The sequence below is a fragment of the Equus quagga genome, chromosome 1 (assembly GCF_021613505.1).
Source record: "Equus quagga isolate Etosha38 chromosome 1, UCLA_HA_Equagga_1.0, whole genome shotgun sequence".
Classification (NCBI taxonomy): domain Eukaryota; kingdom Metazoa; phylum Chordata; class Mammalia; order Perissodactyla; family Equidae; genus Equus; species Equus quagga.
This window is the reverse complement of record NC_060267.1, coordinates 55,805,206-55,831,992: the sequence shown is the minus strand read 5'-3', so window position 1 is coordinate 55,831,992 and position 26,787 is coordinate 55,805,206. Positions and strand designations below refer to the sequence as shown.

General features: G+C 42.5%; 2 protein-coding genes across 21 annotated transcripts in view; one reads left to right on the top strand and one right to left on the bottom strand.

The window, feature by feature from the left end:
- Window positions 1-428: 428 nt before the first annotated feature.
- Window positions 429-24,252, top strand: RAD52 (RAD52 homolog, DNA repair protein). Of its 6 annotated transcripts, none has more exons than XM_046657064.1 (12): window positions 429-568; window positions 10,689-10,793; window positions 12,122-12,223; window positions 12,627-12,720; window positions 12,889-12,956; window positions 14,425-14,543; window positions 15,443-15,518; window positions 18,595-18,791; window positions 18,961-19,103; window positions 21,124-21,204; window positions 21,592-21,816; window positions 22,495-24,252. In XM_046657064.1, exons 2-12 carry the CDS (start codon window positions 10,707-10,709, stop codon window positions 22,554-22,556), a joined length of 1,254 nt encoding a protein of 417 aa, XP_046513020.1. In that variant the 5' UTR covers window positions 429-568; window positions 10,689-10,706; the 3' UTR covers window positions 22,557-24,252. The 6 variants fall into 6 exon arrangements, with proteins under 6 accessions (XP_046513020.1, XP_046513028.1, XP_046513014.1 ...); XM_046657072.1 differs by having other exon boundaries at window positions 429-572; window positions 15,446-15,518; XM_046657058.1 differs by having other exon boundaries at window positions 429-572.
- WNK1 (WNK lysine deficient protein kinase 1) overlaps window positions 17,271-26,787 on the bottom strand; it is a 162,623-nt gene continuing 153,106 nt past the window's right edge. For 14 of the 15 annotated variants that reach the window (XM_046656924.1, XM_046656936.1, XM_046656958.1 and 11 more), the window contains one exon: window positions 23,804-26,787. In XM_046656924.1, the coding sequence (XP_046512880.1) occupies window positions 26,470-26,787 (318 nt within the window). In that variant the 3' untranslated portion in view covers window positions 23,804-26,469. Of the gene's footprint in view, window positions 18,185-23,803 lie in introns of those variants that run through there. The other variant, XM_046656975.1, reaches the window with a different exon arrangement.

Below are 26,787 nucleotides of genomic sequence, written 5' to 3'. Positions count from 1 at the left end.
GGCTCTGACAACCACTCTTAATAAGACTTAGCTTGGTTTTCCTTTCCTGCAACTTCCCTGGTTGTGCACCGATAGCACCGGGAAGTTCCTCCCCAACCCTATCACCGCATTCTAATTGGGGATTGGGTTATGGGGTCGTGTGCGAAGGCGCGAGGCGAGTGGACCCCACGGGGCCTTACATTAAGCCACATGTCCCAGGCGGGCTGGCCGGACCCACCCCGGGGGCACCAGAGAGCCGGGCGGCCGCAGAACAAGAGCACGCGTTCCGCGAGTTAGAGGAACACAAGGCGACGCAGAGAGCGCGGCTCGGCTCCGAGAGGTCAACATCACCCTTCCAGCTTGCTTTACGGCTTTCCAAAGATTGCTTTGCGGCTTTTCTCCCCTTCCGACTTGATTTACGGCTCCTCCTCCTGTCTTTCCTGCCCCACCCTGGTCGCTCTCGATTCGGACCTTCTTCCCAGGGTCTCCTTGCACTTCCTTCCCAGTCTCCTCTGCGCGGCCCTGCCAAACCGCCGTCTGCTCGCGCTTGGTCTCGCCGAGCTCCGTGCGCGCCCGCGCGCTGCCCGAGGCGCGTAAGTGGGGAGGGAGGCGGCCGCGCTGGGGCTTCGGGCCCGTGGCCGCGGCGCGGGGCGGCGGCGGGGCTCGCCTGCGGTCCCGGCGTGGTGGCCCGGAGACTGCAGCGCCGTTCTGATTGATTAGTGCAGTGGGGGCTCAGGGCCGGGCCTTCCTGGGCGGGGAGTGGGGGGACCCCGCGTGCCGCGCCTTGACGGGAGTCTTGCGGCAGGAGCCGCTTCGCGTTGGACTGGGCGGCTGCGATTGGGCAGGAATTACTCATTTAAAAGGAATTTGACACTCAGTGTAGCCGCGGATTCAGCCTTTCTAGACCTTTAAAAAGAGATGGAGATACAGTTCATGTAATAGTCATCCTTTTAAAGTGAACAATTCAGTGGTTTTTAGTATATTCACAAGGTTGTGCAACCAACACCATTATCTAGTTCCAGAACGTTTTCGTCACCCCGAGAAGCAGCCCCAAACTCATCAGCAGACTCTTCTCATTTACCTCTACCCCCAGCCGCACTGATCTGCTTTTTGTCTCTGCGAATTTGCCAATTCTAGAAATTGCACATGAGCGGAATCCCACGGTGTTTGTCGTGGTGTGTGGCTGATTTCGCTTGGCTGCTTTGGCGCTTCGTCCGTGTCGTGGCGTGTGTCAGCGCTTCATTCCTTTTGATGCCTGAAGAGCAATAGTCCCTTGTTGGGATATACTCCATTTTGTTTCTCCACTAATTGATGGTAGTTTGGGTTGTTCCTACTTTTTGACTTCATAGACCCTTTAAGGTGTATACTCACAGATAGATTGGATTACATCAGAATGTAAAACTTCCCGTCAAAGACGACTCTAGGAAAATGAAGAGGCGAGCGCTGACCCCTGTCTGACGGAGGACTGATGTCCAGGGCACGTGAGGAACCGCAGGGGTTCCAGGCCTGGGCAGGCTCTGGCCTGCTGCTCCCCCCTGCACCTGTGGCTTCCTCTTCCACTCGTTCTTCCTTTTGCACGAAGAGCAGCACGAGTTTACAGCTGGGTAGTTCTCTCAGCCTATCTCCTACCAACAGTGTATGAGAATTCTGGTTACTTAACATCCTTGCTGACTTTTGGTGTTGTCAGTCTTTATTTTTAGCCATTCTAGTGGGTGTAAAGTAGTATGTCATTACGGTTTTAATTTTAGTCCTTGATGACTCATGATGTTGAGCTTTCCTGTGCTTATTGACATTTTTGTATCTTCCTTTGTGAAGTGCCTGACCAACTCTTTTGCCCATTTTAAATTGGCTTGTCCATTTTAAATTGGGTTGTCTTTTTATTTTTTTAAAGATTTTATTTTTCCTTTTTCTTCCCAAAGCCCCCTGGTACATATTTGTGTATTTTTAGTTGTGGGTCCTTCTAGTTGTGGCATGTGGGATGCTGCTTCAGCATGGCCTGATGAGCAGTGCCCTGTCTCCGCGCCCAGGATCCAAACTGGAGAAACCCCGGGCCCCTGAGGTGGAGCTCAGGAACTCAACCACTCGGCCACGGGGCCGGCCTGGGGTTGCCTTTTTATTACTGAGTTGTATATATATCCTTTTTATATCCTGGATATCAGTGCTTTGTGGTTGCCTGTTGTGGTTGCCTGTTCATTTTCTAAGAGTTGTTTTTGATAAGCAAAGTTTTACATTTTGATGTTGTCATATTTATCATTTTTTTCTTTTATAGTTATTGCTTTCTGAGTCCTGTCTAAGAAATCTCAGCCACTTTCAGTTTGTGAAAATACACTTCAGTATTTTCTTCTAGAAATGTTATAGTTTTAGGTTTTATGTTTAGGCCTATGATCCATCTCTAGTTTTTGCGAATGGTGTGAAATTTATTTTGTGAAAAACATTAAATTCTTTTCCCACATAGATATCTAGTTGTTCCATCATCATTTGTTGAGAATACCACTGTGTTTGATAGCATTGAAATTCAGATGTCTATATAAATGGCAGTTGATTTCTGGACTCTCCTCTGTTCCATTGATCAGTCCTTATGTCAGTAACACACTGTTTTAGATATTATAGCTTTATAGTATGTCTTGAAGTCACATAGTGTAGGCCAACAACTTTGTAGTTGTTTTTCAGATTTGATTTGGATAGTTTAGATCCTTTGCATTTTCTGTATAAATGCTAGAATCATCTTATCAATTTCTACAAAAAAGTTTGGTAGGATTGTGATTGGGATGGCATTGAATCTTTAGATCGATTTGGGAAGAATTAACATCTTAACAGTATCAACTCCTCAAATGGATGAACATGTGGGTCTCCCTTTTTATTTAGATCTTCTTTAATTTCTTTTGGTACTGTTTTGTAGTTTTCAGTGCAGGGGTCTTACACATCTTTTGTTAAATTTACTCCTAAGTATGTTTTTTTAAACTCTATTATAAGCTGCAGTCATCATTTGCATTGTTACTCTGTATATAATGTGCTGTTTTTCTCTGACTGCTTTCAAGATATTCTCTTGATTTTTGGTTTTAGAAGTTGGCCTATGGTGTGTCTTGGTGTAATTTTCTTTGTATTTATCCTGCTTTGGGGTTTGCTGAGCTTCTTACATTTGTAAATTCTGCCTGTCACCCAGTTAGGAAATTTCACGCCATTATATTTTTAAATATTGTTTTCCCATTCTCCTTAACCTCTTCTTTTGGAACTTCAATTACATATGTGTTAACCATTTTGATATTATCTCGCAGGACCCTGAGGCACTTTCCTTATTTTCAGTCTTTTTTTCCTCTTCTTCAGGTTGTATACATTCTGTTGAGCTGCCTTCAGGTTCCCAGACTCTTCTTTATCTCTAATTTTGCATTTTGTGAACAGGATTGGCAGTGGGGATGATTTTCGAGATTCCTAGTTCAAGAGTAGCTCCTATTTTGTAAGGGCAGTGAGTATGGTTGCTTTATTAGAAGGCTTTTTAAGAGAGATGGTCGTATGTCCCTTTTACATTTTCTCGTCTTACAGGATCCTAAATTTCCCCTCTTTTGCCCCTCACAGAACAGTTTCAAAGGGCGTGTCTCATTCTTTATCACCCTCTTCTCCCCAGAACATTGACTTTCCAAGGCCGTCTCACTGAGTTCTGTGCACACTTGTCTCTCTCTTCCTGCGCCGCCCTGACCTGCCGGAGCTCTTTGTCATGGTCTTCATACTTAGCATGGGTGTTCTCTTTCCAGGCGTGATTTTACTTGTATCTTAGACTCTCCATCCTCCTCTTCTCTCTTCTATGCATTTCCCTTCCCATCTAGGTCCCACCTTGCTCTCCTTAAAAAGTTGGGATGAGAATTCAAAAAATATCTCCACCAGAAATTGATGTTTATTTTTTCGACTTCCAGGTAATTTGAAGCTGTAGTGTGCTCAGTCTTCTCCTTATGTTAGAAGATGTGGGATAGCCGTGGTTTTATTGGTCCTTCTCGGTGGCCTGGATAGATTTTGGAGGACGTTTTGGGATATTCGGATTTACGTACCTGCCGTAATGTTGGCTATTTTATTTTATTTTATTTTTATTATTATTATTGCTTTGGTGAGGAAGATTGGCCCTGAGCTAACATCTGTTGCCAATTTTCCTCATTTCTCCCCCAAAGTCCCTGTACATAGCTGTGTATCCTAGTTATAAGTCATTCTAGTTCTTCTGTGTGGGACGCCGCCGCAAGCTGGCCTGAGGAGTGGTGTGTAGGTCGGCACCCAGGATCCGAACTGGCGAACCCAGGGCTGCCGAAGCGGAGCACGTGAACCTAACCACTCAACCAAGGCGCCGGCCCTCTAACATTATATTTTGAAAAATTTGAAGCTTTCAGAAAAGTTACATAATGAATGCCTGCATATCCTTCACCTAGATTCGTAAATTTGTTACTTTGCTTTATCTCTTCCCCTCCCTCTCTTTACACACACACTTTCTTGGTTGAATGATTTGAGTAAGTTGCAGAAAACAAGACAGTTTATTCTAATACTTCATATATATCTCCTGATAACAAGATCATTTTCCTGTATAGCCATAACATAATTATCACACTTAATAAGTTTAACAACAATACAATACCATCATCTAATATGCTCTCCATCATCAGATTTCCTCACTCTCTCAAGAATGTCCTTTATAGCTTTTTTTTTTTATCTAAAATCCTATCAGGGATCACAAAGTGCATTTTAGTTGTCATGTCTCTTTAGCTTGCTTTAATCTAGAAGAGTTCACTAGCCTTTTTGTTTTCCTTTGTTTTATTTTTTGAGACGTTGGCATTTTTGAAGAGTCCAGGCCTTGTAGAGTTGAACCTGTCTGCTTATCTCCTCGTGGTTAGAGTTATGCTTAGATTGGTAGAAATGCTACCTAAGTGATGCTGTGACTTCCGTGCATCCATCAGGAAGCACGTGATGTGAGCATTATTGGTAACGTTGTGTTTGATTACCTGCCAGATTTCTCCATTGTAAAGGTCTCTTTTGTTCCCTCCCTTTTTCCTCTAAGTGCAAGTGGCTTGTTTGGGAGATGACACCAGGACATACTGGTAGAGGAGAGAAGTGCAAGGGGAAAAATAAGGCAGTCAACAAGGGTGCGTTGTCCAGCGTGTTACTACGTGGGCAAGCAGACCTGACCTCACTGGCCAACTCCAGAGCCAGCGCACAACTCCCGGCTCAGCGTCATCTCACAGAGGGCTAAGAAATCCGGGCCTTTACACACCAGCTCCTGTCATCACTGTTTGAGGACTGCTCCAGGGGCGTCTGTTCGCTGGCACCTCCAGCTTCCATGGACCTGGATGCCAAAGCAAGCCGTCAGGGAGAGATGCAGATGTTGGCATTTGGGAGTTAGGCCAGGGTGCACTGTTGTGGTAGGAGCTGAGGGATGATTAGCTGCGCATCCACTAGGTGCCCCAGAACCTAGAGCTGGAGGCAAAGGCTCATGTGCTGTTATCTTTTTAGGAAATGCAATTCCAGGAAGCAGAAGCAAGGGAAAAGGGGATTGAGGAGAGATGGAAGACTAAGTCAGTTCACGGGTATGTTTTCTAGCTGGCCACCCCTTGGTAACAAGTACAACTTGATTGCTTACTCTCCTAAAGCTGTCTCCTAGGAACCTCTATAAAGAACTGCATCCCAGGACAATCCACCCACAGGAAGGAAGGGGGATTTACTCCTCACCTCTCTCTCATTGGTGAAATCTTTGCCCCGTGGTTCACTGACTTCCCAAACTTCAGGGTTCTGCATGTGTGGGCATCGGCTGGGTCCCACAGGCTCTCACACCTCAAAGGCAAGAGGGAATCAAAAGGTGGGAGGTGAGAGGTATCCAGCATGAGCAGGAAGTGAGGGCCATAGGGTTGTGCCTGTGCAGTTGGTTAGAACCCATTTATATTTGGTCCGCCTAATGGCAGCCAGGGTGGAAAAAGTCGGCAAGGGCCTCAGAGACAGGCCAGGCCAAGATTTGTGGGGCTGCATAAGATATGCCTGATACATTTGGATTCTACTTTTGTTTGACAAATATGTACATATATTCACACACACTACACTCATACACAAACACAATCAGATATGAAAAAAGACAACAGCCATCTCTTGCTGGTGGGGATCCAGCCACATTTTACTTACTCTCATATCTATTTTTAAGTTAATTTTTATTGAGTTAATGATAGGTTACAATCTTGTGAAATTTCAGTTGTACTTTATTGTTTGTCAGTCGTGTTGTAGGTGCACCCCTTCACCCTTTGTGCCCACCCCCCACCCCACCTTTACCCTGGTAGCCACTAATCTGTTCTCTTTGTCTACGTTTTTAAATTCCTCACATGAGTGGAGTCATACAGAGATTGTCCTTCTCTATCTGTCTTATTTCACTTAACATGATTCCCTCAAGGTCCATCCATGTGGTTGCAAATGGGATGATTTTATTCTTTTTTACGGCCGAGTAGTATTCCATTGTATGTATATACCACATCTTCTTTATCCATTCATCTGTTGATGGGCACTTAGGTTGCTTCCCCGTCTTGGCTATTGTAAACAGTGCTGCAATGAACACAGGGGTGCATGGGACTTTTGGAATTGCTGATTTCAGGTTCTTTGGATAGATACCCAGTAGTGGGATGGCTGGGTCATATGATATTTCTATTTTTAATTTTTTGAGGAGTCTCCATACTGTTTTCCATAGTGGCTGCACCAGTTTGCATTCCCCCCAGCAGTGTATGAGGGTTCCTTTTTCTCCACACCCTCTCCAACATTTGTTACTATTTGTTTTGGTTATTTTTGTCATTCTAATGGGTATAAGGTGATATATTAATGTAGTTTTGATTTGCATTTCCCTGATGATCAGTGATGATGAACATCTTTTCATGTGCCTATTGGCCATCCGTATATCTTCTTTGGAGAAATGTCTGTTCATGTCTCCTGCCCATTTTTTGATCGGGTTGTTTGAGTTGTTTGTTGTTGAGTTGTATGAGTTCTTTATATATTATGGATATTAATCCTTTGTCAGATGTATGACTTGCAAATATTTTTTCCCAGTTGGTGGGTTGTTTTTTTGTTTCAATCCTGTTTTCCCTTGCCTTGAAGAAGCTCTTTAGTCTGATAAAGTCCCATTTGTTTATTCTATTGTTTCCCTTGTCTGAGAAAACATGGTGTCTGAAAAGATCTTTTTAATACTGATGTCAAAGAGTGTACTGCCTACATTGTCTTCTAGAAACCTTATGGTTTCAGGTCTTATCTTTAGGTCTTTGATCCATGTTGAGTATATTATTTTGGTGAATGGTGAAAAAGAATAGTCAATTTTCATTCTTTTACATGTGGCTGTCCAGTTTTCCCAGCACCATTTGTTGAAAAGACTTTTCTCCATTGTAGGCCCTCAGCTCCTTTGTCAAAGATTAGCTGTCCATAGATGTGTGGTTTTATTTCTGGACTTTCAAGTCTGTTCCATTGATCTGTGCACCTGTTTTTGTACCAGTACATGCTGTTTTGATTACTGTAGCTTTGTAGTATGTTTTCACTCAGGGGTTGTGATGCCTCGAGCTTTGTTCTTTTTTCTCAGGATCGCTTTAGCATTTGGGGTCTTTTGTTGCCCCATGTGAATTTTAGGATTCTTTGTTCTATTTCTGTAAAGAATGTCATTGGAATTCTGATTGGGATAGCGTTGAATCTGTAGATTGCTTTAGGTAGTACAGACATTTTAACTATGTTTATTCTTCCAATACATGTGCATGGAATGTCTTTCCATCTCTTTATGTCGTCATCCATTTCTTTCAGGAAAGCCTTGTAGTTTTCGTTGTATAGGTCTTTCACTTCCTTAGTTAAATTCATCCCAAGGTATTGTATTCTTTTTGTTGTGATTGGGAACGGTATTGTGTTCTTGAGTTCTTTTTCTTCCCATATTTTTTGATGTATGTTTAAAACTTTCTACAGACACAGATATTTTAAATTCATAATGGGAAAATGGTTGTGGACAGTTTTAGAAAGGAAGACAGAGCAGTAAACATTTTTTTCAAAATAGGAACTAGCAAAAAACCAAATGATGCTGCGTTTTATCTTAGGGGCAGCGATAAGGTCCTTTTCTTCAATAAAAGGTTGAATCTTTTAAGCTATTGTTTAGAAAATTAGCAACAAGTTGCTTTTTAAATGTGAGAAGTGTAACTCTTGCCTTATAAAATCAGTTTCTAAAGAATTACGAAATATACTTTGTTTATATAGCTTGCATTATTTCATTCATTCATTCACTCATCTATTCATTCATTTACTTACTAAACATTTGCCTTCCTGACCCCCTAACATGGCACTGAGCTGGTCACTGAGGGTGCCAGGAAGAATCAGGAGGATCCCTCACCTTCTAGGGGCTCCTGTTGGAGTGGGGAAAATGGATATGGCAGAGAGTACTCAGCTAATATTCCGATGCCGTCTCATGTTTCCCAGCCTCCACTGCAGTTAAGTTGGGGCCATGTGACAAGTTCTGTCCAGTGAACTTGCCTAAGGCAGTTAGGAACTGGTGCGACTCCTCCAGCTCTCTCTACTTCTGCAGCGATGACCTTGGAGGTCACATGTGCTAGATGACACAGCTACAAGATGGACAAGGCCACCTGACTGCATTAGATCTTGCATGAATGATAGAAAAAACTCATTGTGTTAAGGTAGTCCCCCTCCTTTTTTTTATTATTGTGGTAAAATAGACATAACATCAAATTTATCATTTTAATTATTTTTTTTTTAAGATTTTATTTTTCCTTTTTCTCCCCAAAGCCCCTATAGTTTATAGTATAAACTGTACATAGTTGTATAGTTTAGTTGCGGGTCCTTCTAGTTGTGGCATGTGGGACGCCACCTCAGCATGGCTTGATGAGAGGTGCCATGTCCACGCCCAGGATCCAAACCAGCAAAACCCCCGGCTGCTGAAGTGGAGTGTGTGAACCCAACCACTGGGCCACGGGGCCAGCCCCCATTTTAACTATTTTAAGCATGCAATTCTGTGGCATTAAGTACATTCACAATGTATACCCGTTTTTTTTTTTTTTTTTTAATGAATAACCAGACAGGTGCTCATTTGAAACTTTGTGAATATCCTGTTCCCCAACAACTTTTTAGTTTCTAATGATGATTCTTCCTGGATGCTATAATTATCACATCCTTTTTTTTTTTTTTTTCTCCCCGAAGTCCCCCAGTACATAGTTGTATATTCTTCGTTGTGGGTCCTTCTAGTTGTGGCATGTGGGACATTGCCTCAGCGTGGTCTGACGAGCAGTGCCATGTCCGCGCCCAGGATTCGAACCGACGAAACACTGGGCCGCCTGCAGCGGAGCATGCAAACTTAACCACTCAGCCACGGGGCCAGCCCCTATCACATCCTTTTAATATGATAAATTTATGAGGTTGGTCTTGTTAACACAGTCATGTGCTGCATAATGACATTTTGGTTAACATTGGACTGCATGTAGGATGGTGGTCCCATAACATTAGTACCAGACAGCCTACGTGTGTAGTAGGCTCTACCATCTAGATTTGTGTAAGTGCTGTAGGAGAGGAAGTCATTTTCCTCCACCCTCTAGGTTCTTCTGGCTGGTCTAAGAATTAAATTGACATGAGACCTTAACAGGAGAAAGACAAACAAAAGTTTAATTACGTGTACATGAGAGAAACCCAGGAAAACCTAGTAACTTGTCAAAATGGTTGAAGCCCTGACCTTGAATACCCTCCTCAGCCAAAGACAAAAGATGTTGGCAGGTGGCGAGAATCAGAGACTTCAGAGGAAAGGAAGGCAATTCACAGGTTGGTGAAAGGGAGCCAGTGTCTGGCCACACAGAAACAGAAGTGCACAGAGGGGAACTCAGCCAACAGGCTTTTCTAGGTTCCTCCCTGCCTGAGGCAGACACAGGTAGGGGCCGTGGGGTGGTGGGTGAGGCAGTTGCAGACGCTTTTGCTGAGGGCGGTTCTTATCGTCTAATGGACCGCACGTTCGCATGTGCTCAGTCTAGCGCGTGGGCACTCAGACTTGAGCTTGTGCCGGGATGGCCTGGTGGGCTTGGTAAAGCACTAATTCCTGGGCCTCACCTCTAGTTTCTGATTCAGCAGTCTGGGGTGGGGCCTGAGAATTTGCATTTCTAACAAGTTCCCAGGTGATGCTCATGCTGCAGGGGCCCAAACTGCTCTAATGCTGTGGTCCTCTTGGACGGCAGGGGCTTCTGTGTTGCCTTCTCTTGTTTTTCATTGTTTCGTGTCCATTAGTCTTCTCCCACCACTGAGCTCGTTAGCTCCTGGAGAGCAGTTCAGTGACTGTGACTTAGATTTCTTTTTTAACCCCACCGACGCCAGGGTCATGTTGCTCATACAGTAGATAGTAATATGTGGATTGTTTGCTCTCCCATAGAGTGTTTTTGTAATTTTGACTTTTTCAATTATAAACTTTATGTCATTATAATACATTCTTATTGTAAAAATCACCTTTCATAGCACCACCGCCCTAGGAAAAATTTTAGCAGGAAAGTAGAAGACCCTAAAGGATTTTCAGTGGCTTCTTAGACTATAGCTCGGCACTGAGGAACTTAGTCCTTGATTGGGGTGGTGTTGAGAAGTACGTAAATAAAGTGACTTGTAGCTGCTTTATCTGATTTTTAGTAGAGGCTCTTGCCTTTTATTGAGATCTTTACATTCTTTGAGATCTTTTTTTAAATCTTCTGTTTATACAGAGGTCAACCAGAATCAACATGTCTGGGACTGAGGAAGCAATTCTTGGACGCCGTGACAGCCATCCTTCTTCTGCTGGTGGCAGCTCTGTATTATGCTTTGGTCAGGTAACTGGCTGTTTCATACCTGGAAAGAATGAGGTCAAGTGAAAGAGGATGAGGAAGCAATTTGGGGAGCAGTGTTGCTCTTTCTTGTTAGTAGTTTTTTCCTTTAGATGCATTATTTGGGAGTCTTTAATGAACTCTGAGGTTCATTGAAACTTTAACATCAAAAGACTAATAATACTGGCGATTACATTTACATTGACATTTTATTTATTTTTTGGATAGATTACATATTCATAGGATATAACATTCAAATTAGACAAAGACCCTGTGTGAAAAGTCTCACTATTTTGCCATCACCGCTGTCCATGGCTCACCCAGGTCTCTTTTTTGGAGGCATCCAACGTTCCTTGTGTCCTATTCTTTGTGGAGATATTGTATACATATAAGAGATTCTTGCTTTGTCCACCCAAATTCTGTCTTTGTCTTTGCTAGAGATCTGTTTGTGAGTATTTACTTTATTTGAATAGGGAAAAGGGAAAACTACCCGGGGACAAAAATCAAAACAAGCAGTCATGTGTTTATCTGTGAGTAGGATGGAAATGGCTGAGGTAAAGGAGAGTATAAACCTTTGGAGAGGACAGATGGGAGCAAGACTTCCTGTCACCTCTTCTCTCCCCACCTGCTTGCCTGCATAAACATCATATCCAGACTATGAGGTGAGAAGTTTTAGTTTCCCAATTCTGGCTTGAGAAATTGGTAAGGATGGTAGTAACATCTAAGGCAGAGGTTCTCAAAATGTAGTGCAGTGACCCCTGGGGGTCCACAAGACCTTCTCAGAGTCCGTGAGGTCAAAATGATTCTCATAATACCAAAATACTATTTGCCTTTTCCACTCTCATTCTCTCATGAGTAAGTGGTGGAGTTTTCCAGAGACTACATAGTATGTGATGATATCATTGCTCTGATGACTAATGTAATGTGTGCCTTAAAAGTTTCTCAGTTTTCGGGGCCGGCCCCGTGGCTGAGTGGTTAAGTTCGCGAGCTGTGCTCTGGTGGCCCAGGGTTTCGCTGGTTTGGATCCTGGGCGCGGACATGGCACCACTCGACAAGCCACGCTGAGGCGGCGTCCCACATGCCACAACTAGAAGGACCCACAACTAAAATAGACAGCTATGTACTGGGGGGATTTGGGGAGAAAAAGCAAAAAAACCCAGTTTTCTCAGTTTTAGTTCCCAATATTGATAGATATAATCTACCTCAGCAGAAGCTCTTAGGGTCCTCAGTACCTTTTTAATAGTGTAAAGGGGATTGGACACCAAAAATTTGGAGACTTGCTGATGTAAGGAATGGTGGAAATCTGAATTTAATTTTCCCTTTTTGGATTGTAGTACCAGTACACAGCAGAAGAGTACCAGGCCATCCAGAATGCTCTGAGGCAGAGGCTGGGCCCGGAATACATAAGTAGACGCATGGCTGGAGGAGGCCAGAAGGTAGGAGAGTTTATATGCCTGAAAAGTGCGTGCCCATATTGCTGGCTGCTCAGATGATCTTGCCGACTCCCACTCTGAGCCCTCATGGATTCAGAAGGTGTCTTGTTCATTGTTATTAGATGTTTCCTAGTGTCTTTGGGAGGGGATGGGCTCCAGCCGTCATTGTCATCTGAAGTGACCCAAGCATTGTCTTGAGACTCCCTTCCCTAAGACAGAACATTAGTTCTAACTGCCTCCTTCTGGAAGATCTTTGACATAAGTTCACTGAGAATTTCCCTGGAATGTTTAAGGGCAGTTTTGCCAAAATAGCTGGTAAGGAATAAATTAAGTAAATTTTGATCCATATTTAAATATGGCAAGGAATTTAACAAGCTTTTTTTTCTTTAACATTTTTTTTTTCCAGGTGTGTTACATTGAGGGTCACAGGGTAATTAATCTAGCCAATGAGATGTTTGGTTATAACGGCTGGGCGCACTCTATCACACAGCAGAATGTGGGTGAGTATGCCTCCTGGCAGTCGACTTCTTCGTTTCCCTTTGTTTGGCGTTGTCCGGTTTCTGATAAGGGCGCTTCGTGGCTGAGGATGTGGGGAGCTGTCGTCGACTACCAGCAGGAGGAACGTGGGAGCCGTATCTTCTTCAGCTGGTTCTCTTTCCCACTCCTAGATTTTGTTGACCTTAACAACGGCAAGTTCTACGTGGGAGTCTGTGCATTTGTGAGAGTCCAGCTGAAGGTGAGGGTGATGGAGCAGACTGCTGCCTGCCAGGATCGGGGCTGGGGTGAGAGAGTGAGCAGGGAGGGAGTCTCTGGACTGTGGCACAGCCAAGCCAGAGAGCTGGATCCCAGAGCTGTGTCTCGGCCAGCGTTCCTTTGGTTGGGGTATTCAAACATCTTACTCACATGTCCCCTAAAGAATTTTGAAAAACTGTGCTCTTGCACATTTTAAAATTGACCCCTAGAAGTTTTCACCATAAATATAAATAGGTGCAAGGGTATATTTTTTGGCATATTGTAAAATTTGACATTCTAAAATAAATCTGTTACATCTTTTTTAAATGTACCAATGGATTCTAAGTAACCATAGAGGATTAAATACTGTCATCCACTTAGAAAAATACATGAGCAAGCTATTCTTCAATCAGAAATTTTACATTGTTTCTTCTTGAGCTCATATTTCCATTCCATTTCCCCGTTGGCTTTTATGCTAATATAATATATATTTATGATTGAAAAGCTTTTATTAATAACCTTATACTTCTCTGCCTGTGTGTGTGTGTGTGTATATGAAGATAATTTTGGTGGGTAAATTTCCAGTGACCTTAAGGCTCTAAATATGAAACAGTTTCTTCTGGATTGAGTTAGTATCATAGGTATTATTAACACACAATTGATTAGTCAATTGTGTTTATGTTGAGACAACATACTATATCAAAATTTTTATGCTTAATAAAAATAACATTTATGGAAGCTGCATTTCTTAATGAGGTGGGCGAAACTGTTCTTCTTTTCAGTAGATAGTTTATAATCCATAGTTTCATACTGCTCATTCCTAGACTAAACAGTCAGCAGTAGTTCTATTCTGACTTCTTATTTTTATAAATAGTACTGAAAAACATTATTCACATAAATGAACTGGGAATGGAGAGAGTTTTGGTATGGTGTCCTTCATTTCTGTGAATACTCTCAGTTATATTTCAAAAATTACAGTGCTATCATCAAAAATTATGTTCTTTATCAGCTAACAACTTGATCAGGTCCACCTTCAGTTTTGGTGAAAGCCAAGAAATGGATACCACCTGACTTGCAAAAGGATTTGCTATTCAATCATTAGAGTCTGTTAAATGCAGTATTTCAAATTTTCCTTTTGTTTGGTGTCCCAGAGGTTTTTATACCTTGAGGTAATCCACCTTAGTAAGATTTGAGGTGGGTTAGATATGTGCCTTTTTTATGAAAAGAGGAGGTGAGAAAGGAGAATTGTCTGGACACTTTGACCACAGGCACATTTCCAGGCAGATCAGGTCTTGGAAATAGTACTGAAAATGGATTCTTTTACAACTCCTGTGCCCATGTGCCCTTTGACAAGTCCCCTGGGTTCTTTATGCCCACTCTGAACACTGCTGCCTGAGGAAAAGAAGAGTTATGGAGCCAGGGGTATGACTGCAGCTTTTCACGTAGGTTTTGAATTCCTTTTCTACCCCCAGGATGGCTCATATCATGAAGATGTGGGCTATGGTGTTAGTGAGGGCCTCAAGTCCAAAGCCTTGTCTTTGGAGAAGGCAAGGAAGGAGGCAGTGACAGATGGGCTGAAGCGAGCATTGAGGTAAGCAAAAAGGGTTGGAATCTAACCTGCTTCATTTCAGCTCTTATTTCAGAGGAGTCTCTTTTTTTTGAAAAGGTAATACATTCACAGGATTCAAAAAGTCTTGCTCTCCCCTTGTCCCTGTCTGCCCTGTTTTTCTACTCTTTTCTATTTTCCAAGGTCTTCTTTATGCTTAGTCTCCCCTTTTTGGGAGTTTGTAATAGATTACTATATTTTCTATCCTGTACTTTGCCTTCCTCCCTCCTCTACTCGTTACTGTGTCTTGGAGACCTTTCCCCATGAGTACGTAGACAGCTTCCTCATTCTCTTTAAGACACCTAAGCAGTTCTTCATCAGGTACATATAACATGGTTAACTTAGTTACATACAGCATGGTTTTTAACCTTTTTTTCAGGTCAGAGATGCCTTTGAGAATTGAAGTGAATTGAATCACCAGAAAAATACATGTATAAACATGTACTAAGAATTTGCAATACCATAACCTGAGGGGAGCCTGCATATCCCAAGTAAAGAACTTTAGGAGGATTGTGCCCCTCAGTGTGTGTAGCTCACTGTTACTGGGGAATTGGAGCAGTCCAGAAAAAGTCTCTGCTCTGAAATGTTCGCTCCATGTCCGGAGGTGGCTAATGGGATTTGTGTAATGGGTTCTTAAGTCTTTTCCTACTCATTGCGGCTCCTAGAGGGCGGGGATTACTGACTGCTGTGCTCACTGCTGTGTTCTCAGAGCCCAGTACAGTCAGGGCCACGGCAGATGCTCAGTAAACGTTTTTGAATGAACATTAGTGTCCATTTCCTCTGCTGCAGTTGAGAAGCAACTTGCACAAAGGTGGTAACTCTGTTCTCTGATATTTACATGTAACAATTCTCAACCCTGTTTCATTTGTTTTTCTTACCCTTAGAAGTTTTGGGAATGCACTTGGAAATTGTATTCTGGACAAAGACTATCTGAGGTCACTACAAAAGCTTCCATGCCAGGTATGTTAGAAATGGATGAATGGAACGCATTGCAGTAAAACTAGAACTAATTCCCGTGTGTCACAGGTTGAATATTTGGGGATGGAGAGGGAAGTGAAGACTCAACTATTTAGAGGGTCTGGAATGTGTATTTCAGACTTCTTTGAATATTGGCGCTAGCATGAACCAATCGCCTTATTTTACAGATGAAGAATTTGAAGCCTACAGAATTTACGTTAACTTGTCTCTTGTATAGAGAGCACTGTGGTTGGGAATGGTCTGTGAAACCTCGAAAGGAGCCCACAGTCCTCTGCCGCATCGCTGTCATTTCTTAGAAGCAGTCAGAACTCCCCACCTGTTCAACCTTCTTGCTTTTCCTTAGCTCCCGTGTCTTTAAGGTTCAGATCTTCCTTGTTTCTGTCAAGGCCTATCACGCGGTCTGAGTGTTGGGTTTTGGAGAATAGGGCCTGGACTTCAGCATCGCTGGAGGCACAGTTGACCTGGGCTGAGTCTGGCTCTAGAGTGTTCCCTTTGCCTGGTGGAGTGTGGCTGCGTCCTCTGTGGCATTCTCCGACATCCCTACAGTGCTGCAGTCCCTATCTTGTCCTTGAGGGGTTCTTTTTCTTGTGGAGCTCCTAATTGAGGTGTCTGTCAGTTGGCATCTGTCAAAACTCCATTTCTTTCCTTTTTGAAGGCGTTTTTATACATTATTGGACTCAGTTTGCTAATATTTTGTTACGGGTGTTTGCTTCTATGTTTATAAGGGATATTAGTTGGTTTTCTCTTTTTTATTGTGGTAAAAGACACGTAACCTAAAATTTACCATTTTAACCATTTTTATTTTTTTTAAAGATTAGCACTTGAACTAACATCTGTTACCAATCTTCTTCTTCCTTTTTTCTTCTCCCCAAAGCCCCCCAGTACATAGTTGCATATTTTAGTTGTGAGTGCCTCTGGTTGTCCTATGTGGGATGCCGCCTCAGCACGGCCTGATGAGCGGTGCCATGTCCGAGCTCCCCAGAATTTGAACCGGTGAAACCCTGGGCTGCCGAAGCGGAGCGCGTGAACTTAACAACTTGGCCACAGGGCCGGCCCCCATCTTAACCATTTTTAAGTGCACAGTTTAGTAGTGAAACAGACCTCCAGAACTTTTATCTTGCAATACTGAAACTCTATACCTGTAAAATGACTCCCCTGTTCCCCCTTTCAGCTGCTGGTAACCACCATCCTACTTTGTTTCTATGCATTTCACTACTCTAGGTACCTCACATAAGCGGAATCATAGTTTTTGTCTTTTTTGTGACTGGCTAATTCCACTTAGCATAATGTCCTCAAGGTTTATGTACATTGTAGCATGTGTCAAAATTTCCTTCCTTTTTAAGGCTGAATAATATTCTATTGTATGTATCTACTGCATTTTCCTTATCCGTTCGTCCGCCGATGGGCATCTGGGTGGGTTCCTTCCCTTGGCTGTCGTGAATAGTGCTATTGTGAAGGTGAATGTGCACGCACCTCTTCAAGACCCTGCTTTCAATTACTTTGGATATATACCCAGAAGTGGGGTTGCTGGATTATATGGTAGTTATATTTTTTACTTTTTGAGGAACTTCCATACTGTGTTCTATAACGGATGCACCATTTTGCAGTTCAACCAATAGTGCACAAGAGTTCCAATTTCCCCACATCCTTGCCAACAATTGTTATTTTCTATTTTTTGATAGTAGCAATCCTGATGGGTGTGAGGTGATATCGTATTGTGATTTTGATTTGCATTTCTCTGATGGTTAGTGATGCTGAGCATCTTTTCATATGCTTTTTGGCCATTTGTATATTGTCTTTGGAGAAATGTCTATTCAAGTCTCTTGCCCCCTTTTTAGTGGGGCTATTTGATTTTTTATTGTTGAGTTGTAGGAGTTTATCTTGGGAATTATTGGGTCAGGTCAGAGGTAAGCATATGCTTAATTTTGTAGATTCTTACAGTTTTCTAGTATGGTTGTACTAATCCACACTCCAATGGAGCAGTCTCTGAGAGTTCCAATTGTTCCATATCCTTGACAGTACTTAGCCTTGTCAGTCTTGCTCATTTTTTTCCCCACTGTTGCTCCCATCTCCCTACAGCCACTGGCAACCACAGTTCTACTTTCTGTCTCTCTGATTTTGACCACTCTCAGTACCTCATATAAACGGCATCATACATATTTATTCCTTTGTGACTGGCCTTTTTCTCTTAGCATAATCAAGGTTCATTCATGTTGTAGCATAAGCTCATTTCTTTTTAACTGTCTCATTTATTTTCTAATATAGATAAATTTCATAGTGTAATTTTCATTTTCAGGTTATCTTTATCAAAATAGTCATTTAAATCCTTCATATTCAGTTATTCTGTCAGTACCAATATTATGAATTGAGAACGAAGTTTTCCCAAATGAAAATGTCTGGTTTTTGTAGTGCTCGTGGCCTGGAAGTAACACAGTTTCCTTTATGCCGGGAAGCACACGATCATGACTTCTCACATTTGGTGACATGCAGGAATGATCCCAAGTTGGGAGACTTCTTGCAGCTTTGGCCTGCTGCCTATGTTAGTGCTTTCCCAGTTGTCGTCTTCCTGTCGTTTCAAGGACACATTCTTGTGCCACAGCATACCTGAGGCTTCTTCAGTGAGGAGTGTCGTATCTGCAGGGCAAGTCCTGTAGAAAGAGCAGAGGTGTAGGCCTCCACAAACAGTGTGTGACCGTTTCCACAGAAGAGAGAAAAGGTAGACAGCGTCAGACAGATCCAGTTGCCAAGGAAAGATTCAAATTAGATTTGACAGACCATTTGCCCTACATCAAAACTAAAGTAAGATTCCTTTTTCTGAAAACTTGATTAATACAGAGTGGTATAAAGTAGAAAATGAAATTGTTTTACTCCTCATGTAATTACAAATATTATTTGAAGTTGTGGATCCTTTGTCTCAGCTTCTCAGGACCTAGGAGGAATGATGCATAGAGGATTGTCAAATGGCATTTTTCAGGAATCTTTAAGGCGGGGAGAAGAAAGGAAGGGGAGGAGCAGTTGGAGGACGTTATTCTCCCCCTCCTCTTTCTTCCCTTATTAGTTGCCTCTTGAAGTGGATTTAACTAAAGCAAAGAGACAAGATTTTGAACCATCTGTGGAACATGCGAGATACAGCAGCTACCGACAGAACAAGGCTCTGGGACCCCCAGGACCACAGGAGGTGACCTCCCCTTGCAGAACAAACCACTCAGATGATCTCCACGTTGTGATCCGGGGGGATGAAGACAGCAGATCCCGGTATAGGCCTGAGTTCCCTCCCTTTCCTCTGCTCCTCATGTGGTCTAAGTCACCTCCATTTCTACCTTCAGAGCCAGCAAGTTGGTTCACGCGCTCCCTCAGGAACCGTGTACTGTCACTTAGGCAGTTAACTCGGGAACTCACTGCACCTTGTGCTCCTCTGATGCAGAAGCCTGGCCTCTGCTGTGGAGAGGGACGCCACATACCAGCGCAAGCTCCGGCAAAAACAGTTGCAGCAGCAGTTCCGGGAGCAAATGGAGAAACAGCAGCAACTTCAGCTACCTGCTCCCTCAGTTGAAAAGAAGGATGAGGGTGTGTGAGGAGGACGGGAGCAGAGGCTCTGGGGAGGGGCGCTCTGGAGCAGGAAGACTAGTCACACAGGAACCTGATCCTCTGCCAGTTAGGTCCCAACCGGCTCTCAGTAGGACGCTCTCCAGTTACACACAGGGTAGATGAGTCTAAGAAATTAAGATAGTGAAATCTTGCCAGGTATTTCCCCATGTCTAAAGACAGTGATCTTTTTTTGGGGGAAGGCAATGGGCCTTGACATAATCTGGAACTAGAAATTTCAGGGTACAGAATTTCTTTTGCTTCAGTTACTTTGGCTATCTCTGCATTAGAAAGTCTTTCTGGGCTATCCTTGAATATAATGCAGAATTGGGTTTGAAGATAATGGGGGCTTGGGGCAATTATTTATCCATGAACTTTAGTTTGTAGGCATACCTCAGAGATACTGCAGGTTTCGTTCTAGACCATTGCAATAAGGTGCATATTTGCAATAAAGCAAGTCACACAACTTTTTTGGTTTCCCAGTGCATATGAAAGTTATACTTACACTGTACTGTCATCTGTTAAGTGTGCAATAGCATTATGTCTAAAAAAATAATGTACATACCTTAATTTAAAAATACTTTATTGCTAAAAAATGCTACCCATCATCTGAACCTTCAGGGAGCGAGTCAGAATATTTTTGCTTGTGGAGGGTCTTGTCAAAATTTCGGTATCTGTGAAGTGCAGTGAAGCGAAGCACAATAAAATGAGGCATGCCTGTATTTCAGAGTCTAGATTCAGTGGGAGAAATAGATACATATTTTTTTTGGAGTCTTTCCCAGAGAGTAGAAACAAATGGCTTGTCCCAAACCAGCTGGACTTTTGCCCACCTTCTCCTTAAGAATTCTGAAGAAGATTCAGAGGACTTGCCTCATGCTCTGTTCATTAATATTCCCCTCAGTACTGACAGACTGAAATTAATGTAGGAAAAACCCAAAACAACTTAGTCTGCCGGGAATGTTCTAGATCTTTAGCTTCAAAATCACTGCAGAGGCTCCTGGAGGGTGAGGGATAGAGTGTGTTCTCCAGGACTTTCCCCCACCCCTAATCAGACAACCAGTCACTGTTGATACTGGTTTTACAGTCGTCCCCCTCATCTGCAGGAGCTGTCCCAAGATCCCCAGTGGATGCCTGAACCGGTGGCTAGTACTGAACCTTACAGATACTATGTTTATTCCTGTACATACGCACCTATGATAAAGTTTAGTTTATAAATTAGGCACAGTAAGAGATTAACAATAACCAATAAACAAACAGAACAATTATAATATATTGTAGTAAAAGTTAGTTATGTGCATGTGGTCTCTCTCTCAAAATCCCTTGTACTGTGCTCACCCTTCCTGTGATGTGGGATGAGACAGCGCCTGCGTGGTGAGATGGCGTGAGATGAACGATGTAGGCGTCTGACGTACCAATGAGCTACTACTGACCTTCTGGCCATATGTCAGAAGGAAGATCCCTGAGCCATGACGATGTTGATGGCTGGGGAGCCAACAAGGGGACGATTCACATCCTCGGATAGAGGAAGCCAGACCGTGCGGGATTTCATCACACTACTCAGAATGGCATGCAACTTAAAACTTAGGAATTGTTAATTTCTGGGATTTTCCATGTAACATGTCAGACTGGTTGACCATGGGTAACTAAAATTGTAGACAAGGAGGAACTACTGTACATATTGAATTTCTGCTTAAGATTTTGTTTGAACAAGGGTTATAAGCTTTAAAAAGTAAAAACTGGACCAGGTGGCTTCTAATAACCCTATTTTTGCTGCTAAAGGAGAAACAAACTTGTTTTTCTTCCCAATTTGGTGAGAAGAACGAAGAATACAGTATTTCTAACTTCATAGAGATCTGTAGGTAGGACTGGGACTCAGGAATCTTGAGTTCCACTACTGGCTGTGCTAGGAACCAGTGTAACTCTAGGCAGCTTTGCACCTCTGAGGCTGTTCCCTCTGTCACCTGATTCTCTGATTTTGTCTTTCGTCTTGTGTGAACTGTAGCGGCGCTGCCGGTGCCTCCTTTGAAGCACAGCACTCCTGTAGCTGCGGTTTCAGAGCCACTCACTGAGGACCTCCTTGCAGGTCAGCAGGGGCTAAAGGAATGACTGAAGTCTTGATCAGTACCTCGGAAGCGTGTGGATGCTACTGGGCTGTATACTTTTGTTAGTCATAAATACACCATAAGAGAGGCATAAAAATCCTCATTTCTATCCATGTTAGAGCCACAGGAAGTTTTAGGAAAAAAGGGGACCCAAAATGGACTGATGGCAGTTCTGACTGATAGCACGTGTTCAGCTCCTCTATTGTCCTAACCTAAGAGAAGCCTCAGTGTACTTTCAGGGCTGGGGGAAGAAGAAATTCCAGAAACATCATAGGGTACTTGCGATGTGAAATGTGTTAGGACCTAGTTTCCCACAACTTTATGTGAGAACACTTGTTAGTTGATGCTACATTTTCCTGTGATCTCAGCCCTTGCAGACAATCTTGAAATGTGGGATATGGCTCCAGAAGCAGGGGACAGTGTTGTCAAGCCCTTGGCTAAACCAGAACCACCCCAAACTGCTGCCACACCAGTCCCGAAGAATCAGATGGTGACCCGAAGCAGGACCCCACAAAGCCTTTGCCATGAGAATCCACGAGTAAAACCTGGACCCTGGCACCTCCAAGCTCACAATGTTAACCAACACACAACAGGTAGCAACTGTTTTAGGAACGAAAATTGAAGGGAGAACCTGGGTTTAATTCTATGAATTCTAAAGGACGAATGACATTTGAATTTAAGAAGTTGGATAGAATCATGCCAGAGGAATAAAGTGTAAGAAAATGGAAGATAGGGGCTGGCCCGGTGGCGTAGCGGTTAAGCGTGCACGTTCTGCTTTGGTGGCCTGGGGTTTGCCGGTGGGATATGGCACCACTTGGCAAGCCATGCTGTGGTAGGTGTCCCACATATAAAGTAGAGGAAGATGGGCATGGATGTTAGCTCAGGGCCGGTCTTCCTCAGCAAAAAGAGCAGGATTGGCAGCAGATGTTAGCTCAGGGCTAATCTTCCTCAAAAAAAAAAAAGAAAGAAAGAAAGAACATGGAAGATAATTGGTTTAAGAGTGAGAACTTTCCCTTTGGGGTCCTGACTTGGGCTGTAACCCTTTTAGCTGTTGATTGTAGTAGGAAGCTTGAGCATGACTGCATGAAGAGCTTCCGCTATTAAAAGTAGGCCCCTCGTGATTATTACTGCACTTGGTCTAGTGTTAACAGAGGATCTGTCCTCCTTCTATCAATCAATTGTCATTCTTGGGTTTTTAGTTTAAATTAGGTTAACAGCTGCCAGTTTATTCCGTATTTTAAAATAAATATAACCATTTTTTCTTTCCACAGCAAACTCTGATTCCTATAAGCAGAACCAGGACATGAAGAAAAGGAAACTGGATCCATCTTAACTGAGGCTCAGGTCCCATCATTGGACTGTCACAAAGGGACTTTCAAAAACCCCTTTTTAGTCATGAAATTCTTCATCATTCCTAGGGGATGAGCTTTATTTCCAAGGGTTTACCTTGCTTCATTCTGAACTCCACCAGAGGATTTGCCTGTTGGAACTGCAGATGCAGCTGAGCAGCTGGAAAACAAGCTCTTAAAAAAGCTAGTCACACACTGCAGTGGGGAGGCTCCAGGAAGATCACATACCTTTTCTTTGGCTCTTTTGAGGCTCTTCACTATTTATTTATTCCTAAACTATTATGTTAATAAAGAGAGAAATTTTAGGAATCACCTGTGGCTGCCTGCTCTCAAGCAATATAAGCCATACTACTAAGCACCAACTTTAACAACAGTCCACATTAAATTATTGTGAGTAATCTCTGTCTTCGTTCACTTTTGGGCTCATGTTTTTAACGTTGCTTACATGAGTGCTGTGAACAAAGGCTATAGTGGTATTTTACTACTTTGCATCAGTCCAGGCTACAATCTTCATCTGTGGTAATCTGTCATTTACAGGTCTGTGTCACTATCCTGCATTTTTTCCTAATCAAGGAAAGAATTATCTCACATGAAAGAAAAGGCATTTGAAGAAAGCAAAATAAATCCTTTACTTTACTTTGTAACCAAATAGAAAATATAAGTAGCTGTTTATATTTCCCCATTTCAGATGTGAGATATAACCCACCTTAACATAAATTATTTTTTCATTGTGTTCAGATGTTTCATAATTCCTTCTCCCAAATAATGAGTTTGCAATTTTACTTGTTAAGATGGATTTTGGGTCGTGCCTTTTATCTAATCATGAAACAGTGGCTTTTATCATTTTCTGGATCACAGGCCCATCTGTGGGAAGCTGTGATCCCGAGGCAGGTCCTAGCCGATGCTAAAGGGACTGGCACTGAAGTGCAGCAAGGCAGTCAGCCTTTCTGTTCCTTTGGAAGACGAATGGCAGGAGCTAACCCTCATCGCCCTTTTACCTTATCTGTTGTTGCATGGATTTGGCCATATATTCATCTTTTGATTTTGATATCCTTACCATTTTCTTCAGAAAAAATATCATCTTCCTTGTCTGCAGCATAATCTTAGTTCAGGTCAGAAGTGCCACTAAAAATAGTTCCTGGAATTGGGAATCTAGTTATAAATTGCACACAACTCAAAACAGCTAATGAGATCATGAAAAAGGAATTTGCTAGAAATGAAACCTCACAGCTCAACAAAAGCAAGTTTGGTTTATTTGAATGGTTTCATTAAATAAGTCTACAAAGGTAACAAACTGAAGCATAAGCGCAATCTTACAAGAAGCGCAACACCCAGAGTTAGTGCAAAATGTACAATTCACGGCTGCTGAGGAACCCCCAAGGTTTGAATTCAGTTTATTTGTTTTTTTAAACAGTGTACACTGTTAAATAATGTAAGGAAAACATTTATAATTCAGAAAGATTTTTTTTAATGTGGAAAAAGATACTCAAAGTGTACTATTAACACAAAAATAATTTAAACAGTTCAGTAGCACTAGTTCATTTCTCTAGGCTTCAGTTATTTCATCCACAGGAGGGGAAAAAAAAATCAACAGTAAATAAAACCAGTTCTTACTTTTTGTGTGTGAGTGAAGAGACCTCAAAATTATATTAAACCAAAATAAAACAATAATGTACTGCATTTGGTTCCCTCGTTCCTCTTGCAGAAAATATTGTTTCATTCGTCTCGGGTGGTCCATTTCTCATTTACTTGGCACCTTCTTTGTTCTATCCTTACTCTTACCATCTCCCCAAGAATTATAAGCAGAGAATAAATACGTAAACAATTTTGAAGCAGAGCTTGGAACCCCTGCCCTTTATTTCCCTACCTTCTTAAAACCTTCCACTTTCATTTGCATTTTTGGGACCTAGGCTGACAAAGAAAACAGGGCCCATGAAGGAATGATGTCAGATAGGATAGCCAGCCTGGCTCTTCATATTGTGTTGATTCCTGGGACGTACTGTTGAGGTGGGTAATAGGTCGGAAATATGTCAATTTCCCAACTCCAGAGTCAAGAGAAGCACCACCCAAAAAATGAAGGGTCCTAGCTTCTTTCCCCATCTTCAGAGATAAAAGGAGATCCCAAACATAGCCAATTAGGAGAGTATTTCCTGAAAGCTCTGAAAATAACAGAACTGCCAACGAGGCATTGCAACTAAATAATACTGGTTGGTTGCAGTTATTACTTAAGGGGAATATTTGTTTATATGAAAATGTGAGATCACTTGCAATTCTAGAAATAAAGGTGGCACAATAGATTATGATTCTGCAACCATCTGGACATCATATAGGAAAAAGTAGGAATCAGCGTTCTTTTCTACAATGCCTAATTTAGGTGTGGGTCCACTTTCCACAAAATATTGTACCCCAAGCTGAGAAATGGATTTGCAACAAGAGGAAAGCAATCCAAACAGTTTTTCTTAGAGCAACTTTCTCCATCTGTGACTTTTCCCAATCATGTTTCCCAACTTAAAAACTAGCCCCCAACCCCCTTCCCTTTATATTGAGCCATTTCTTCTAGGTCTCCTCTGTTCAAGCCCAGCTCGAGTAAGTAAGGCTTATGGCATCCACTGGCCAGGCATCACATATCTTCCAAACAAGCTTGTTCTCCCACTCTTTACTCTTTCTTTTGCCTTTACTTATCACACACTACCCTTAATCTTTTAAATTGCCCAATTTTATTACAACATCCCGCCTCACTGTTCCTGAAACAGAACTTTCTGCTTTCAACCACTGATGTCAACTTAACTTCTCACCCTGTTCATCTTACACCTGCTCTAGACAAAATTGTTGAATAACTTAAAAAAAATACTCTTTCAATTTCCCTTTGGCATAGTCTACTGCTGGGGTCAACTGGACCTTAGGTTTTCTTCCATATGCCCTTTGCTGATGTGGGGTCTGATAAGTTGATGCTACCGGCAGAAGCAATAGAAGTCCAAGGCACTAAAATATCCAGCAAGCAATACTGGGAAAACAGAAGTCTTCAAGTACAGTAATTTATACAATTTTACATTCACATTTATTTATCTAATACAATGGAAATGCAAAGGAAAAAGTTAAAGTGTCTCAATAAGTAAAGGACAGAGCTAGCTTTTTTTCAACTTTTTAAACCTTTCATATTTTACTCTTAAAACTACTGTTGTCCAACAACATTTATATATCACAGTGTTTCCACATCAAAACTGATGGCAAAGTTACATGTCCGCAGGGAACTTATTTTTTTTTCCTAATTGCTAATGCTGCAGTCCAAGCTGCTATTATCATTTGCTGAAAGCACTAATGACCTATCATAAGAAAGGGTTGAAACCTCAGTCCCCTGGTGTTTTTCACTGGGTTCTAAAGAGAAAAAAAAGAAGAAAAAAAAAAAAGAAAGGAAAAAAAAAAAAAGGAAGCGTGGGGACAGAGTAGGAGAGAGCCCCCAAGTGTTTTTTTTTGTCTTGTGGCTTAGATTCTTGAGGGAATGAGGGATTCGCAGTGGGTACCAAGATTAAGAGCTCCACCCACTTGAAAGTACAGATGGGGTGTGGTTTTCCATGGAGCTCTCCAGTAGCTTTCTGATAGACACAATTCCCTTTCCCAGCCCTCACTGTTACACATAAGCAGGAAAGCATAGTTTGAAGCTGCCCCATCACAAGAAAGCTGTTCTTTCCTTCCCACTCCAATAAATGGTGAAGGTGGAGGGAGATTCTCCATTCTGAGGGCTCTAAGCGGTATTAAAAACATTCCTTTCTGGCAAGAAATTACCAGTTAAATGCAGCACTAGTAGTTAGTATATAGGCTACTTTCCAATCCCCCCTCCCACCCACACTCAGCATTCCATCTCCTTCCCCCAAATATACTCAGTTAATGTCTCTAGGTCTAAGTGGTCCGCAGGTTGGAACCTGGGGGGTTGCTGATGGATTTCTGCAAATTGCTGATGTTGAAATTCTGTAAGGAGGCAGTTCCCACAGGCTGGAACTGGCCAAGTGGCTGTGGTGCTGGGCCACCCGTTCCACTCCACTGAGTGCCAAAGGGGGGGGCTGGAAAACCATACTGCTGTGGGGGGCACATAGACTTGGTGAAGTGACCTAGAGAGGTAGCTGATGCTGCAGAGATGGGGGCAGAGCCACCCAAGTTTGAGGTCATGGAGATGCACAGCTGACCAGGTGCAGAGAACTTCCTTGCCATTCCAGGGCC